Below are 19165 nucleotides of genomic sequence, written 5' to 3' on the forward strand. Positions count from 1 at the left end.
AGGTGCCCATTGCCCGGTGTGTGCCCTCCCACAAGAGGCGTTATGTATTGGCTGCTGGCTGCGCTGAGCTCCGCAGTGTAACCCGACACCCGTAGCGCTCGGCACAGCTGCTCTCCAAACTGCTATTTAAAAAAGGAAAAAGGATGAAGCTTCCACTCCTGACTCCTCAAGCCCCCCAAAGCCCCAAACATCCAGTAGCCTCAGTAGATTTTGCCAACCCGGCATAAATGCCTACAGCATCCGGGCAGGAGTGGAGAGACTCGCCCGCGGATTATTCCCGTCGGATTTATGGTGGTGTCGCGCAGCGGACCGGTGGGAGATCGCACTCATTCCGCAACACGGTTTATCCGATGCATGAGACGACGGCTCGCGCTCTCGGGCAGCGACGCAGTCACGCAGAGATTAACGGATCAGGATTTTGACTGCCGGGACAAATGAATACAAATGAATTTAGCGACCCGAAGGAGAGACCGCAGAACCTCTCGTCTCGTGGCAAAGTAAGTTGCAGTTTTACGTTTTACCTGGTACCTATAATGGGTCTTAACGGGTAACACAGGTTGGGCACCACCGATCCCCGGCATAGCAGAGACAAAGAGCGCTTAGTTGCTGGATATTTGCGCACAGGGCGCATTGGTTTGTGTGTGTTGGTGCCGGGTGAATGGGCGCTTGTAATGAGCGCACCGCTGTACCTGTGTGTTACTTGGCCAGCGTTCACAACTTAACAGAAACAGATCTTTAACTGAGGGGGTCCAGGTGTACCAGGAGAGGTGTGCTCGAGCCAGCTCTTCGCCCTATCTGTCATCATTACGCGCAGCCAACGTAGGGCTTTGAAGTGTGTCAAGAAATTCCAGGTCAGTTTAATATAAAACTTTTGCGATCTGTGGTGTATGCAGGCGCTGTGCATATGGTTTGCTCGTGGAACAGGTCTTTGTGTTTATTTCTAGTTAAGGGGCCGTTCACGCGGGACGCGTTCTTGCCTTTCAGTCTGCGCTTCACATGCGTCTTTGACCGTTTCGTCACTTCAGTGAGCGTAGTCGAACTCGAAGAAAGACCCCCTGTGTTGTTCCGTTCCGTTGCGTTACATCTCCCTGTTTTTGATCACAAGAACGCGTCGTGTGTGAACGACTCCTTGTGTATGTGTATTTTGTGTGTATATACATACATAGCAACAACAGACAAACAATGAAAAACTTTTGGACTTTCGGTTTCATGTACTTCGTTGGTGGAATGACCTTCCCAACTCCATCCGTGAAGCAGACTCACTCTCTGTCTTCAAAAAACGGCTAAAAACACATCTTTCCATGAGCACTTAACCATGCACTCATATAATAATAATAATAATAATAATAATAATAATAATAATAAATATTATAAATATTCTTGTTGCACTCTTCTGTCTTGGATAGTATTATTCTGAAAATTTGTAATGAAGCACTTTTCGTACTGCTGTCTCCTTAAGATGAATCGCGTATGATGTATTATTCCCTTTGGATAAAAGCGTCGCTATTAAAGTACATGTTTCGTATATGCACTAATTTACATTGTTTGTCTATTTTCACATGCGTCTTTGGCCGTTGCGTCACGTCAGGTAAACGTAGTTAGGCTGCATTTTTTTTTTGCTCCGTCTCCCTGTGTTTGATGGCAAGAACGCGTCCTGTGTGAACGGCTCCCTGATTATTTGTGCTGTATACTTTCAAACTCTAGTAAGGGGTGGTTCACGCAGAATCCGTCTACGCTCTTTAAAAAAAATAAAAAAATCCGCATGCTTCTTTGGCTATTGCGTCACGGCAATGAGCTTTGCGTTTAGTTAAGTAATAAAAGTGGTTAAACATTGATGGGAAAAAAGCATAAAGACCCAATGTTCCATTCCGTTACGCTTCGTCTGTTTTTGATCGCAAGGACGCGTTCTGTGTAACCAGCTCCTTTTGTATGTATGTTATACATACCCTATATAGACTATGACATAGAGCAGGTTTTTGACTTTATTTCAAATTCTACAAAGGGGCCGTTCGCACATGACGCGTTCTTGCGTTGCGTCTGAGCTATTTTTAATGGTTCGTGTAGGTGCACATGCGTCATACGGACGTCTTGGATGTTGCGTTGGGTCTCGCTTTGTTCAGCTCCATGAGCGCCGCGTTTTTAAGACGCTGTGTTAAGTTAAAAAGCAGATACAATTTGTTTCATATAGTAGTTGCGCCCCGTCTCGCTGTATTTGAGCGCAAGAACCCGTCTTGTGCTGGAAAAGCGCTTCAGGCTCGTGACTGCTCGTTATTCTTTAGGAACTCTTGTGGAAAATTCATGGACAGTGTGGGTGTACATGTGTGTTTGCCAACTGAGCATCACAGTGCAAACCGCACAGTGACGCTAAATAAACACGGCTTCCGCTCCTTACACCCTCAGCCGCGACGCTGTGATGCTCGTGGTGCGAGGGGACGCGTCAGGAATGAATGAATGGTTGAATTTGTTCAGGTGGTCTTAGAAAACGGGAACAGCCCCGCATCATGGAAAACTGCATCAAGTTTATAATAGGCTACTCCAGTTTGAGATGTTCAGTGTGCCAGTACATCCAGATCTGTATAGAGTTTAAAGAGGACTTTGTGTCTTTATACAACGGATGGCTATATATATTTTAAATACAAGATGAGCTACTCAAATACATTGAAAAGAGAGTCACTGGGAAAAGGAAGTATCTTAAAAATATGAATGAATGAAACGAAATCATTAATCATATCATATCACCTAAACTCTTAAATTGAGTTCTTAACAAATAAAAGCGTATAGTTTTTGAATAGAAGCTGTGTTTTATGTGATCCGGGTGGCGGAGGACGAATCTCAGTTGCTTCCGCGTCTGAGACCGTCAATCTGCGCATTTTATCACGTGGCAGGTTGAGCGCTTAACCGCGGAGACGTAGCGCATGTGGAGGCTTCACGCTATTCTCCGCGGCATCCACGCACAACTCACCACACGCCCCACCGAGAGTGAACCACATTATAGTGACCATGAGGAGGTTACCCCATGTGACTCTACCCTCCCTAGCAACCGGGCCAATTTGGTTGCTTAGGAGACCTGGCTGGAGTCACTCAGCACACCCTGGATTTGAACTCGCGACTCCAGGTGTGGTAGTCAGCGTCAATACTCACTGAGCTACCCAGGCCACTCAAATTCATTGTTTGAAAATCATGTTTGATAGCAGAAATCCTGGTAAACAACTACATTACCCATGGTCCAACAGAAAAAGCTTCACCAATCAGAGAACTGCAGCAAACAGCCCGCGAAAGGAGCCCAGGAGCGACTGCCCACTCCAATGACGCACTGTGAATAACTTCCTTCACCCTTACACTACTGTATATATTTGTATATACTGGAATATTCTGCATATATTGTTTCTTTACTTATAATCAACAACCTAAAATAAATAGTTTCATACATTCCCATCAGTTTTTATTTAATTTCATAATTCGCAATGCTTCGTGGGATTGTAGTTTGTGCCCTCGTAAAAGACGGTAAACAAAGTCTGGTAGGTTTGTCTTTTCGTCTGATTTTTATATAGTTTTTTGCTTCAAAACAAAGTTTGTGATGTTGTGATTCACCTCGGAGCTGGTTGCTTTGGTTCATGGCTTTTATGAAAAGCCTATGAAAAAAATGAATGGGGAAAAATACTTCTGGAACCCAGATGGCTGAAAAAGCGCAATATAGACCTTATTTACAGTAGCACCATCTTTGATTTTTGAAGGGAATGAAAATGAGGCTGTCAGGGATAGACTTAGCATCTCTTCAATGACATAAACTGTATAAAGCTTTCAAAAAGCTTATAGATAATATCTAATTTTACTCAGCTGGTGTTGTCTGGAGTTTTAGTCTATTGACATTTCTTGGAAAAATGATTTTTGCTTCAATGTTTCATTAGCGGAACGATCCAAAAACACTTTGAACAACTGTACAACCAGTTGAAGAGACTGTACGTTTATCCCTCACAGCCTTGTTGTCATTCCAGCCAAAAATCAAAGATGGCACTTCTGTGAATAATGCCTCTCACAGTAGCTGTGAACAGGTGTAGCTGTCTCTACATCGCTTATTTAGCTTCGTTGAAACGTTGTAATAACCAATCAATTATCCCTTTTATAGTCATTTTTTTTTTGTTTGGTTCCTCTGGTTTAAGACATTGTGTGCAGTCTAATCTCTGTGCTCCTCGGTTGTGTTCTGATGCCGGTCAGTGAGAACGCTCCGTTTTGAACCGTTATGAGCGACCAGTAACCGGATACCCTTCGCTGCCTCTACTGTCCGCCAGGGAGCGCCCTTCATTACACTAATCCCAAACATGCTAGTAATGTAAGTGGGAGTGGGGGGGGCAAATGGGGGGCCAGGCTTCTCTTGGGGGGGGGGAGGCCCCGGGCGTTTCCTCTAGAACCGGCACTGCCGCACGGAAAGAATTTTCCACTGCTCTAATACTGAACAAAGAGAGAGAGGGGTTGTTGGATGGAAGGATGGGTCTTTTTAGTCATTTGTGTATATAGTGTGTGTGTGTTACTGTTTGTGTGTGTGTGGGGGGGCATTGAGAAAAAATGTATAGCCCTAACTCTACCCCAAACAAGAAACCTTTTGCACTTTTACATCTCCAAAGGGAAGTATTGTCAGATTTAGGCTTGCTAACTTCTGGGACAGACTTGTCCTGAAAGTATGGTTAAGTATTTAAAGTATTACTGCACAGCATGAGTTACAATTCATGTTTTTCTATCTTGTTTGTCTGTAACACACATATTCACACACGTTTATGACACCCAAGAGATGCTTGACACATACATGTGTCATTTTTGTGCAACACACACACACACACACACACACACACACACACACACACACACACAGAAAAATAGATAAAGCACATTCAGTTGAGATGCACTGTTTCTCACTCATCTGATTGTGGTGGCTTAGTAACTGTGAGGTCAGACTGGCCTGTGTTTCTGGCATTTTGATTGGCTGAGGTGCCTTAAAGCGAGACACTTCACTTCCTGACTCAGGTATGGGAATCCTGAGGGAGTCTAGCAGCACATATGTGTGTGTACATGGTAGATGGATGTGTGTGTGTGTTGTGGTAACCAAGTAATGATTTTAACAGCTGTCAGACAAAGAGACACACAAAAACATGTCCGTATACACAGCGGGGGTTTGGAGCGCTCCGTCTAACCTGTCAATCATTTCTGAAATCATTCCCTTGCAGACCACTTCCTCTTTCATGTGCCAGTGAAATCAGAGGTTAGGGTTCAGAGGTCAACAAGGTCAGTCTGACAAAAAGTGCAGATGAGGTTTAACACAAAGTGTAACAGTTTTTGCTACTATGCTCATTTTAGGGTTACTCAAATTTAGGCTTGCGAATCAAGAATAAATAACAGAACCATATGATTTTCATGACTTTCGATTTTATTAACTGTACTAAAACATGTATGAACATCGCACTAAAATATTCTGACAGTGTTTCCTGGAGTGCTATTTAGGGTAAGCGCTGACCTGCTACTTAATCAACAGTGCAAGTCACACAATGCGACCAGTGTAGCCCAATTCCAAAATGAAAAACTCGAATTAACTGGTTATTTTGAACTTGCAGCGCAAAACATACAATGCGACTAGTGTAGTTGATTTCCGAACGTATGATTCTTATAAGCAGATTCTTTTCAATCTTCTGCACAAAAAGATTGTGCGACCATTGTAGTCCGATTCCCGAATGGATGACCCTATGAGCCGACTCTTTTGAAATTACAATGTGAAACATACAGCGTGACCACTGTAGTCCAGTTCCGAAAAGTATGACTCTTATGAGCCGATTCTTTTAAATCTACAGCACAAAACATACAGCGCGACCAATGTTTTCCGATTTGCAAACAAATTACTCTTGTGAGACGATTCTTTTGAATCTACAGAGCGAAACATACATCGCGACCAGTGTAGTTCAACTGCTGAACAAATGACTCTGAGCCAATTTTTTTGATTCTACATAGTGAAATATACATCACGACCAGTGTAGCCGATTGCCAAACGAATGACTCTAATGAGCCAATTCTTTTGAATCTATAGCATGAAACATACATTGCAACAAGTGTAGTCCAATTGCCAAACTAATGACTTTAATGAGCTGATTCTTTTGAATCTACAGTGTGAAACATACATCATGACCAGTGTAGTCCAACTGGCGAACAAATTACTTTAATGAGCCAGTTTTTTTAATCTATAGCATGAAAAATACATCGCGACCAGTGTAGTCCAATTGCCGAATAAATGACTTTAATGGAACAATTCTTTTCAATCTACAGTGCGAAACATACATGGAGACCAGTGTAGTCCGATTGCCGAACAAACGACTTTAATAAAACGATTCATTTCAATCTACAGCGTGAAACATACATCGTGACCAGTGTAGTCTGATTGCCAAACGAATAACTTTAATGAGCTGATTCTTCTGAATCGATCGCATGAAACATATATTGCGACAAGTGTAGTCTGATTGGCGAAGGAATGACTCTAATGAGCTGATTCCTTTGAATCTTTAGCATGAAACATACAGTGCGACCAGTGTAGTCTGATTGCCGAATGAGTAACTCTAATAAGCCTTGAATCCTTTGAATATATTGCGTGAAACATACATTGTGAAAAATGTAGTCTGATTGCCAAATGAATGACTCTAATGAGCCTTGAATCCTTTGAATCTATAGCATGAAATATACATTGCAACAAGTGTAGTCCAATTGTCGAACGAAGGACTCTAATGAAACGATTCTTTTGAATCTGTGTGAAACATACATTGTGACCAGTGTAGTCTGATTGCTGAAAGAATGACTCTAATGAAAGGATTCTTTTGAATCTACAGCATGAAACATACATCGCGACCAGTGTAGTCCGACTGCCTGATAATCAGATGACTCTTATGAGCCGATTCTTTTGAATCTTCTGCACAAAACAGACAGCGTGACCATTGTTGTCCAATTCCTGAACAAATGATTCTTATGATCCAGTTCTTTTGAATCTACATAATGTTTAGTCAGTATGTAGTTTTATTTTTATGACCAATTATTGGATTGCATTTATGCCTCCTAAAATTTTTAGAAAAGTTTGTGTAAACACACCTTTTGCAAGAACTGTATTTAATGTATTTCTGATTTGTTCTGTCTCCTTTGTCGAAATCTGACATGATCATTTGGCAACAGGCTGCTAAGGGCGGTAAATCCAGTAAGAATTGCAATTTTTGTGTCCAAATATTTCTTCCTCTAAAGTACTGAAAGAATCATTAATGGAACCAATAAGGAATCTAAATCTTTTCTAAGTGATCTGACACAGTTTATGTTAACATTATGGATATGTTGAACCAAGGGTTTTACAGACTGATGTCGTAGAGGAAACTATTTCAGTTCACTAAATAACTTTGATTCTCTTGTTTTTTAGAAAACCTTCTATGTACAGGTGTTTTAAAGAAACCAGGAATCAATACACGGATCTGACCAAGTTTTAATTGAACATAAATAAAGTTTTTTAAGTACAAAAACCTTATAGCAACTCAAGAACCTTTAGCAAAGAAGGACCTTTATTTTTAAAGGGGAAACTAGAATGAAAAGTTCATATATGTTTATAGTCATGATAGTTTTCTAAACCGCTCAACTTGGAAAATCCATTTACTTCGCCTGCAATATCTGAAGGAACAAGTAACGGAAATAATGCTCTGTGCATCTTAAATATCCACCTATTGGCATTTGTTGAAACATTTCCAAGCAGAATGTTTTTATTAATTGTAAACATGGAAATATATTTAGCTGCCCGGCATCATCTATCAGTTTGATGGTTCAGTCCACTCGCTCCGGAAAGATGCTTTTGCAAGTAAAATTTTCCACTTGTTTGGGTCGAGGCCAGTCCAAGAAGCCTGAAATGTGGACTTTCATTTAAATTATGTTTTGACAAGTGGCTTCTGTTATGTAAAGGTCTGATTCCACATTTTACATTGTTTCCCACAAAATAATGGAAATTCAAATGAGTAACTCTCTCTCTTTCTCTCTCGGTCTCTAGGAGAGCTCTTCTTCTGTGCACTCTACTTTATTTAACTTCTTTTGGATTCAGCCAAGTACTCTCTGAAGGTAAGATTCATTTGCATAGGTATGAATATACTCTTTGGATATGGAAATACATTGGCCCTGAAAAAGTATTTGGACATTTAAACCACACCACAAAATGTACGAATCTCATTGCATAACAAAATATCAAACAAAGTGGCATACATTTTGAAGAAAGATAGCACACTTTTCAAGGAAAACATTTAACAAAAAGAAGTTTCAAATTGTAAAACAATAGATACATTGTTCAAAATAAAGACTTAAAGTATGTGGACACTTTCTGGTTGACAAAAATCACTTTTAGATTGCAAAAATGGCTCAGAATATGTCTTTCTTTCTTTCTTTCTTTCTTTCTTTCTTTCTTTTTCATTAGCTTCAGTCACCATTCACTTTCATTGCATTTTTTTCCATACAATGAAAGTGAATGGTGCCTAACATCTCCATCTGTATTCCATGGAAGAAAGAAAGTCATAGCGGTTTGGAACAACATGAGGGTTTGAAAATGATGAGAGAATATTCATTTTTGGGTGAACTATCCCTTTAAGTGTCCAAAAGTGTCCAAATACTTTAAAGTTGGGCAACTGTAAAAGATGTGGTTAAAACTAGAATAATTAGCAAGGAACTTGAACAATTCACCCGAAAATGAAAATTCTCTCATCATTTACTCCCAGATGTGTATTACTGTCTTTCTTCTGCAGAACACAAACAAAGAATTTTAGAAGAATATCTCGGCTCTGTAGGTCCATACAATGCAAATGAATGGCGGCCAGAACTTTGAAGGTCCAAAAAGCACATAAAGGCAGCACAAAAGTAATCCACACGACTCCAGTGGTTAAATTCATGTCTTCAGAAGTGATATTATAGGTGTGGGTGCGAAACATAGTCTTTTTTTTACTTTTAATAAATATAAATCTCCACTTTCACTTTTACATTTTTCTTCTTTTGTTTTTGACGATTTGCATCTTTGTGCATATCACCACCTACTGGGCAGGGAGGAGAATTTATAGTAAAAAAGGACTTAAATATTGATTTCTCACCTACATCTATCATATTACTTCTGAAGACATGGATTTAACCACTGGAGTCATGTGGATTACTTTTATGCTGCCTTTTATATGCTTTTTGGACCTTCAAAGTTCTGGCCACCATTCACATGCATTGTATGGACCTACGGAGGTGAGATATTCCTCAAATAAAATCTTCATTTGTGTTCAGCACAAGAAAGAAAGTCACACATTTGGGATGGCACTTAATAAAGTTTCATGTGCTTACACTCTTTCTACTAAGTTGGGAATGTTTTACACCATTAAACTTTATACTCTGATTCATGAAACATAAGCACATCCCTTCTCTCTCTTACACACATGCATGAGTTCCCTTACCCGTTTTTTCACCCTTTCTCCTGCCAAACAATCTTTCAGTTCCAAGCACTTTTCCTTAATAAAGCATGTCCTCTGTCTATAACCCCTTTTACATGAATGAATGAGTGTGTGTGTTTGTGAGTGCATGTTTTATAGAAGCAATGACATCATGTTCCCCTCTGACTGCTGATTCATGCCGATCCCTTGACAGTCACACACACACACACATGTGTTGGTGCAGCTATTATTATGAGGACTCTCCATAGACATAATGATTTTTATACTGTACGAACTATAGATTCTATCCCCTAATTCTACCCCTAAACCTCACAAAAAACTTCCTGCATTTTTACATTTTCAATAAAACGTCATTTAGTATGTTTTTTAAGTGATTTGAATTATGGGGACATTAGAAATGTCCTTATATAACTCTATAAACCACATTTATAGTATAATACCCTTGTAATTACAAGTTTGTAACCTAAAAAAAAGTCCTCGTAAACCACTTAAACCCCCCACCCCCCACCCCAACATACGCCCCTTCCACATAACTGTTACTCTCTAGAGCCACTGATTCATTATAATATTGTACTGTGTTAGACTGACTGCTGGTTTATTATATTGGTGCTGTTATGAAATACACTTACAGACTTACTGATGCAATCAAATGCATCATTCAGACTTTTTTCTGTTGTGTTTGGTATGAATGAAGTGATTTCTGGTGCTTTGCTCATACTTTCTGCTTTGTTCTGGCATTGTTAACACGGACACAAGTCCAAAAACACACACATACACATGCAAGTTCATTGTGGTGCATTATCTAATTTTCCTTGATAAAAGCCAGTTTGAAATACTAAAGAGTTTTGGAATCAGACACACTCGCACACATACAGATGTGGACTTGCGTAGTTGCTTTCAGTCTCAAGGCATGAAATTGAACACCCATTGCATAAAACAAAATTAACACATTAAAATTATGTAATGGGAAGTTCTGGATCTCATTTGAAAACTACAGTACTGCAATGATGAGAATGAGAGAAATAAAAGTGATTAGATGAATAGAATGTTTTTAAATGAAGGATGCAAAAAGATGATTCTCATGAAACCAGTCAAGAAAATGTGCTGGACTGCATTTCACAAAAACATTGTAAACCTAAGTAGATTGTAGAAGCCATTGGTGCTGATGGTCTCTACGATCAACTTGAGCTTGCGATGCTTTAGGGAAAAGCAGCCCTGGTCATTTTAACCCTAAATCAATACAGGAAAAAATTTTTTTTATATTTTGCATTTTTTAAATTCATTAAGCCTACATTAAGGACCATTTAGGTTTTTTTGCATTGTGACATTATTTACAGGACATTTTACCCAGTAATACTCATTAGATGTTTTACTTTTACTATTTCCAGTGATGATTCTCATTACCCTAACAGTCATTTATTTTTACTGTACAATGAAAAAGTTGCAGTTGTACAATGATTTTTTAAAAATTAAATCAAGCGAATATAAAAGGCAGTACCGAGGAGTGCCACTAATATTAATAAATATTTTACAATTTAAATAATCAATTTTTTTATTTTTTTTTTCACAGTGTGGTAATACAAATATTATAATGACCATCTTTTTTTGCATGGCGGTAATGAGAATTGTGGGATAAAATGTGAATTACTGTCCTAAAAATAATGTCACAATATAAAAAATCTTAATGGTCCTAAAAATAGGCTTCATTTTCTAGGTACAAATATCATTTCTTATTTGTGTCTTGTAATATTGGAGTACAACAGGACCAGGACATTTTCTTGACACATTTGATGAGAATCACCCAAAAGAAGGTGTGTTAATTCAGTGTTTTAAATGTTTGTGGACATTGGATCCAAAATTTTGAGACCATATTGAAAATGTGAGATTTCAAGTCTAATCAAAACCTGGAAATAAATAGAAAGTTTTATGATTTTTTAAATATTTTAAAATAAAGGAATTTTGTAGAAGTTTCTGTACTCTAATCATTAATCACATGAAGCAAATTTGTGACATCGATCATGTTGACTCCTTTCTACTGACATTCATATTTCTTTGCTTCCACTGAAGCACACAAGATGCCCTTTGGAACATTTTCAAATCATGCTGAATAACATGATCATCAGATTTAGCTGGAGTCCATGTTAGCTCGAGTGCATGCTGTTATTAAAGCAAAAGGGGTACATAAGAAATTCTGAAAATCCTGTTAACTTTTCAATCCAACTTTTCACTCAAATTATTACGCTGATAATATAATTTGTAACGCTAAAAATTGTACCAAGGTAGAAAAATGCAAAATGGAAGCATTTCAGACTTTTTAACCCCACTGTATTAATATATGTGTTTATTAAGATATCTTTGTGTTGTAGATGTGGACGTGTTGCAGCGATTGGCTCTGCGCGCTGAACTGGGTTCTCGCACCGTTCCCACTGGTGTCATCTCTCTCCGTTCTGGAGTCATCCTTACGACACAGGCAAGAGTTACCACAGCAACACGCTCCGTGTTCCCATCAGAACTCTTTTGGAAATGCACTATCGTATTGAGTGTCCGATCTCACCGCCTAAACTCAGCATTTCTCTTTTCCGTCCACTCTGGGAGTCGGATTCAGCTCGGACTCGAAATTTCGCCAGGTAATCTAACGTTTCATGCCGGGCCTGGGAATACCGCCGTCTTCCCTTACGACCTCCATGACGGACGCTGGCATCATTTAGCCTTCGTTCTAAATGGACAATCGGTGACTTTGCACTCTCCCTGCGTGGATGAGGCCGATGCTGGAGTTGCGCAGAAACTCCCTGTTCTTCCTGAACGTCTAAATCCTCGCGGAACTTTTCGCTTGGGTGGAAGCAGCGCTTTGCTTCCAGGTGCAGTTGCTTTTGAGGGGGCAGTCTGCCAGTTTGATGTTGTGCCCTCGGCACAGGCGCAACAGAATTATTGTAGCGCCATTCGCAGGCAGTGCAGAGAAAATGACACCTACAGGCCGGCCTCACCCCCTGCTCTCTTGCCCCTCCCATCCAGACACGTCCCACCACTATTGGCCCAAACATTACCGCCGAATCGCACTTTCTCTATCACTCCCACTAGTTTCCTTTGGACATCCATAAATGCCGCAGGAGGTTCTCCTGCTGTTAAAGTGAGTGATGCTATTCCCAAGTTTTCTTCTACCACACATCCGCCCCTTCCCCTGATACAAACAGGACTTGAAACTCCGTTATCTTGGGGATATTTAAATTCAGTCATCCCAAAACCTACACTCAGGACACTCAAAAGCCCCAAGCCGACTGCACGAAAGACTGCAGCAGTCTGGCTTACCCCAACAAAACCAAGTACATCCAATCCCACACCAGGAAAACCTTCTCCGAAACCTTCTGGACCAAAGCCCACGATAACCAGACCAACTTTATCCAAACTCGGGACTTCGAAACTGAGTGGACCCAAACCTACGCCAGCGAAGCCTTCCAGAGCCTCAGTTGCAAAATCAACTGCCGCAAAGCTGACAGCAAAGAAGCAAACTCTTGTGCCAAAGCCTACTAAAATCAACCCTACGAAGAAGACTTCAATTGGTGCTCCATCTGCCAGTCCTAATAATAAACAAAATGGTATTAAAAAAACACAATCAGACCTGGTACCAAGCGCCTCCAAAAGACCCTCAATGGCACCAAACAAAAAGCCACTCCTGTCCAAAACCAACACCCAAAATCACTCTCTACAAACCCCAAAATCAACTCTGCTGACCACCATAGCCCCCAAAACACCCCTGAAAAGCTTGCCAACCCCCAAATCAATCTTATTCACCACTGTTGCCCCAAACACCCTAGAAAAAAGCCTTCCAACCCCCAAATCCACTGTACTGACCACCGCTGCTCCAAGCAAAGCCAAAATAATCTTGCCAACCTCCATATCCACTCTACGCATCACTGCTGCCACAAGCAAACCCAAAACACATCTGCTGACCCCAAAAAACAATTCTAACAAACCAAAAACACCTGTGCAGTATGTCACACCTTGTACTCCAAGGCTCACCATCCAATCTGTGACTTCCCCGGCTTTGGACGACTTCCAGAGCTTGGAGGCAGACCCAACCTTGGTTTTGCTTCTGGTTGGACCACCGGGACAAAAAGGAGATCCTGGGCTAGTGGTAAGAGTGTCGCCTTGTCTATGTCAGCCATTGTGGTCACTGACCCCTATTTGTTTGTGTCTGTGAGAGTATATGTGTGTGTTGTCAAGGTACTATCTTGAGCTCGATAAAGCTTTGAAGCGTAGCATATGTCATTGTTGAGTTTGTGGATTAAGGGTACACTGTGGAAGGTTTGTCGTTAAAGTTTTAGTTAGAAATAAACAAAATGCTATTGATGAGCCAGTACAGAATAAGTCATGTGGCTTATCCCCAGTCATAACATTAAGCCTATAATGATGATTTATATTCAGAGCTGTCGGGTTCGGTTTTGCATGAAATTTCAGGCTTCCATCATTCGTTCTTGCATAATTGCGTTATATCCATAAACGAAGAAAAGAAGGTCCGGCTACTATGGCACATGTCATGGGGGGGCTGGGGGTGGGGATTTTCTCTGTGCCCCCCTAGTAACTACTGATGCCCCCAACCCCTTGCAATTTTATGTTTCAACCACAGATGTCGATAGAGAGCCCAGAATTTTGTAGTATAGCTTTTAGTGGGCTTTGTGTTTTTAGAGCGGGGTCAGAAGTCCGGGAAGTCATGAACATTTTGTCCGTCACGCCAATACTCAAATACAGAAGTTTACAAGCAGGGAGTCCTTATCCATCCGTGGAAAACTAGGCCTGGAATTTCAATCAGATGAACTGGAAAACTCTTAAACTACCTCATTTAAGAGGCTAGATTTCAAAAGAAACCACCTGATCTATGTCCCCAAAAACAAATAATGGTAAGTGAGCTATTATATAAGTCCTGTGTTAAATCAGAGTCAGCCATATTTAAACAGTAGGACTTTGAGTTCTGTAACATCCTGTAAATGCAGTCACATATTCTGGAGAAACATGGAACATTCAAGTGATGTTTCTAATATTGCAGAGCAATCGTCTTGGCAACTGTGTAATTAACAAGGATGTTCAAAGGGAAGTCTGTGATGACATCATAGTGAGACCATCCATATACTCAGAACCCCTAGAGGGTATTTTCCAAAATAACTGACTGACTAAACTTGACTGAGTAAGGACAAAATACAACTTGAACAATGACCCCATTTTAACTGGTGTCTGTTTGTCTGAACATCATAGTGGTTACAATGCTTCCATCTACCTAAGCATTCAGTGTGTATATGTCTAAGTGTGTGTGTAAAGGGTGTATATGTGTGTACCACCCAAGAGAACGTCCTCTGTTATTACCTAAGGATAACACAAAAGCCCCTATTTTCCACTATAAAGACATATACTGCAGGTACCGCACTTAAACATCCTGAACACACCCAACGTTTTTTCTCAGTTACACGTGCGCAGACACACACTTATTTTTTATGTACAGCCCTAACGTGCAGTACACCATTTACTCAAAGATAATAAGCTGTAGACTCTTAAGAAAAGTTAACACTTTATTCTGCCAGCCTACTTTTTTTAGTTTCAAACAGTAGTTTACTACATTGTTGACGTCATTAGTGAGTGGCATCCAGTTATCATCTCAGAAATGTTGAAAAACATATTTTTCATTCTTAATCCAATTTTGAGTAAAATGTCGTAACTTTTAGCAGAATTAAACATTTTTGGTGAACTGTCCCTTTAAATATCACGGCTGATATATTATAATAATATATCAATATTGAATCATGGACGTATTTCAATGTTCATTCAAGACTTTGACTGTGTGTGTGACCATGTACATTGCAGTAGGTGAGTATATGTGTATGTGTGTGTGTGTATGGGGGTGAGAAACCTCTCTCCTCAATCAAAAGAGGCATAACTCTAGACCTCTGAGATTCTTAACATAAACACACACGCGCTCACACACTCCAGTGTGAGTCAAACTCAATGGAAGTCTTTCATCCTGGGCCACGTGGCACTGCAGTGGGGGGAGAGAGACCCTCTGATCCTCTGTTTCTACAACTATGTGCATACTGTGTACCAGTTTGGGCTGGACGATATAGGTAAAAAAATATACTAAAATAATCTCAATATTTTATAGCTACTGGACAATATTCAGTATACAGTGTGTCCAAATGTTGTTGTTTTTTTTGTTTTTTTTCATTTAAACCTGAAAATAAATGTAAAAATAATTTTGGGATTTAAAATTTTAAAGAAATATTCCAGGTTCATTAAAAATGAAACTAAGGCTATGTCTACATTAATCCGGATAAATTTGAAAACAGTGTTTTTGTTTTTGAAACGCCTACACTGCCATTTTCAAGCGTTTTCCAAAAGTTGCTCGTCCACAATGAAATGTATGAAAACACTTAAATCCCCTCACTGCGCATGTGAAACATCGCTGTTGCATGTATGGTCTGAAACGCAATTGTCCTCGTGTTCTGTCACCGGACACCAATTCTGAGTAAACTTCCCATCGCCTTTAAAGGAAGGCAATGTGAAGGTTGTACAAAGTAACATTTATCTTTATCAACACTATCAAAGTGAATATCAGGCACAACAGGGCCACCATCTTGATTGTTTTGGCTGAATGGATCACATGACTGCGTCACATGACAACAAAAACGTCATTGTTTTTGGATATCGCCATCTTCCCCGTCCACACTATAATGTGAAGACGGCATTTTCAAATTTATCCACTTGGGAGAGCGTTTTCAAAAAGCGTAGTTTTCGCTGACAAAAACGCCATCTCAGTGTGGACGGAAGGCCAAAACATAGAGAAAAAGATGCATTTTCTTTTTGTTTTTTTTTTTGGGGGGGGGGATTTTTCCCCTTTTTCTCCCAATTTGGAATGCCCAATTCCCAATGCGCTCTAAGTCCTCGTGGTCGCATAGTGATTCGCCTCAGTCCAGGTGGCAGAGGATGAATCCCTGTTGCCTCCGTGTCTGAGACAGTCAACCTGCGCATCTTATCACGTGGCTTGTTGAGCGCGTTGCCACGGAGACATAGCGCATGTGGAAGCTTCACGCCGTCCACCGCGGCAAGCACGCTCAATTCACCATGCACCCCACCGAGAGCAAACCACATTATAGCGACCACGAGGAGGTTACCTCATGTGACTTTACCCTCCCTAGCAACCGGGCCAATTTGGTTGCTTACGAGACCTGGATTCGAACTAGCGAACTCCAGGGGTGGTAGCCAGGCCCCCGAAAAAGATGCATTTTCAAATGTATTAGTGTGGACGTAGCCTCAGTCAACAGCATTTGTGGAATATACACAAAAAATACATTTCGATTCGTCCCTCCTTTTCTTTTCAAAAAAGCAAAAATCGTGGTTACAGAGAGGCGCTTACAATGGAAGTGAATGGGGCCAATTTTTGGAGGGTTTAAAGGCAGAAATGCGAAGCTTATAATTTTATAAAAGTATTTACATGAACTCTACTGTTAAAACTTGTGTTACATTTGAGCTGTAAAATTGTATCAATTGTCATTTTTTGGGGATTACAGGGTTTATGGTGTTGGCAACTAAGTTGTAAACTTGGTTAAAGCTTTACATAGAAACGGTTAGTCAGCGATTTTATCACACTTAATTCATGTTAAAACGCATATTGTCTATGTCTTGTTGCTATACTTTAAAAACAGTGAGTATTTTAACATTTACGGATTGACCCCATTCCTTTCCATTGTAAGTGATTCACTGTATTCGTGATTTTTGCCTTTAGGAGGGTAGAGTTGAAATTTATATACGTGGTAATCAATATTCTGCCACAAAAGCTGTCGATTTGAGCTTAACTTGTACTGAACCTGGAATATACATAACAAACAAAAGTTATGACATAAAATGAAGAAGAAATATTTAAGATTCTGCACTATTTCTAGGTCACTTATCAAATGAGCAAATCTGTGACCATGTTAACTGCTTTGTACAAATGCTCAGATTTTCTTGCTTCCTTTTAAGCACACAAGATGTTCTTTGGAACATTCTCAAATCATTCTAGATAACATGATCGCCAGGTTTTGTTCATGCAAATAGGGGAAATTCGGAAATGTGCGTCCGCCTCTCAAATAGTTATTTTTCAAACTCAAATTTTTGCCTTCAGATTGTTAATATAAAAAAATTTGTAATGGTAAAAGAAAAGTTGGACTAGTTCACCCAAAAATGAAAATCTGTCACCTTTTACTCACTCTCATGTTGTCCAAAAACCATATGTCTGTCTTTGGTGGAACACTATAATAGCCTCAGTCACCATTCACTTTCATTGTACAGAAAAAGATGCAATTAAAGTGAATGGTGACTGAGGCTAAACAGTCTGCCTAACTTTTGTGTTTCATGGAAGAAGGAAAGCAAAGTCCCTTTCAAGGCAAGTCAGTCCACTTTGCGGCCTTCTTTGGAATGCTCCCAAGCAGCTATTTTGTATGGACAGAAACAGCATGAAAGTACAGCTCCAATCTACTTGAATGGGGAAAGACTGAAATCTCTCAAAACTGTTGGTCAAGATTACAATCAAATAACATGTTTCAAATCAGCAGTGAAATCTGACAACAATGATATCATAAATTGTGCTTTTCAGCTAAGATCACGCTAAAACCACATTCTCGAGTTGACTGACAGGCGATGTCTGTATCTAAAAGGTGACTGACTCTTTTACCTGTAAGGCGGGACATCCTTTTCTACATCCACCATATTGGGCATTCCAATTTCTCCTATTCATTTTAATACAAGTGGTCTGTCTCGGGGTTTGGAACAACATGTGGGTGAGTAAATAATGACAGGATTTAAATTAGAACCACAATAATTGGAGTTTTCAGACTTTTGGACCCCACTGTATATTTCAGAGTGTATTTGCTCTGAAATGGCTAATAACGTTTTTTTTTTTTTTCAGTCAGTGTAACCATATTTTGGACCAATCAACCATTGTTGCCAAGTAGATTAGATTAAATGACACATTTCAGCTTTAAATCTGGTACAAAAAGGACTGCAGTGTCCCCCTACCCTTTCATACACATACATACACACTCAGTTGGATTCAGATCTTCTGTAAGTTTATAGCTCATTATCAGTTAAAGGAAATTCCCTCAAATGACTTACTGTTTCCTTTTAATGTTTAGTTTTCAGAGTCTTGCAGGACTATTTGCACACCTATAGACGCCACTAAGAATCTTGACTGTGTGTTTGATTCATAAAAATGCTCTTCTTGTGTTTTGTAGGGATTTCCAGGACCTCCAGGGAAACCAGGGCAGCCAGGGAAAAGAGGACCTCGGGTGAGTGAGCATTAGAATGAAAAAGCCATTGACCTTTGACCTCCAGTTATAAACAGGAAGTGTGTAAAATATGGTGCCTTATAAAATCTCTCGCACATGGTTCACACTAGTGTATTTGTACTTTATTTGTTCCTTTTAGTGTGTGTGTGTGTGTGTGTGTGTGTGTGTGTGTGTGTGTGTGATTATGTTTTGTCTGGTCAGCAGGTCAAAATGACCTCAGAATGATACACAAACCACCCCTGCAGACCAGTCTGTCTTTTTGTTAAATTCTCGTTCTCTCTCGTTCATTTGCATTGCTCTCTCTTTGTGTATAAAGAGTGCTCGGAGTATTTTTGTCTTGTTTTTCAGTAAAAAATATCTAAACATTCTTAAAACAAGATACATTTACTT

General features: G+C 39.9%; 1 protein-coding gene across 1 annotated transcript in view; it reads left to right on the forward strand.

The window, feature by feature from the left end:
* The first annotated feature begins 302 nt into the window (after positions 1–302).
* Positions 303–19165, forward strand: part of LOC127429293 (collagen alpha-1(XXVII) chain A-like) — a 104468-nt gene continuing 85605 nt past the window's right edge. The window contains exons 1-4 of the mRNA XM_051678246.1: positions 303–497; positions 8048–8115; positions 11837–13602; positions 18722–18775. Of these exons, the coding sequence (XP_051534206.1) occupies positions 445–497; positions 8048–8115; positions 11837–13602; positions 18722–18775 (1941 nt within the window). The 5' untranslated portion in view covers positions 303–444. The remainder of the gene's footprint in view (positions 498–8047; positions 8116–11836; positions 13603–18721; positions 18776–19165) is intronic.

This window comes from Myxocyprinus asiaticus, chromosome 38 (assembly GCF_019703515.2).
Source record: "Myxocyprinus asiaticus isolate MX2 ecotype Aquarium Trade chromosome 38, UBuf_Myxa_2, whole genome shotgun sequence".
NCBI lineage: Eukaryota > Metazoa > Chordata > Actinopteri > Cypriniformes > Catostomidae > Myxocyprinus > Myxocyprinus asiaticus.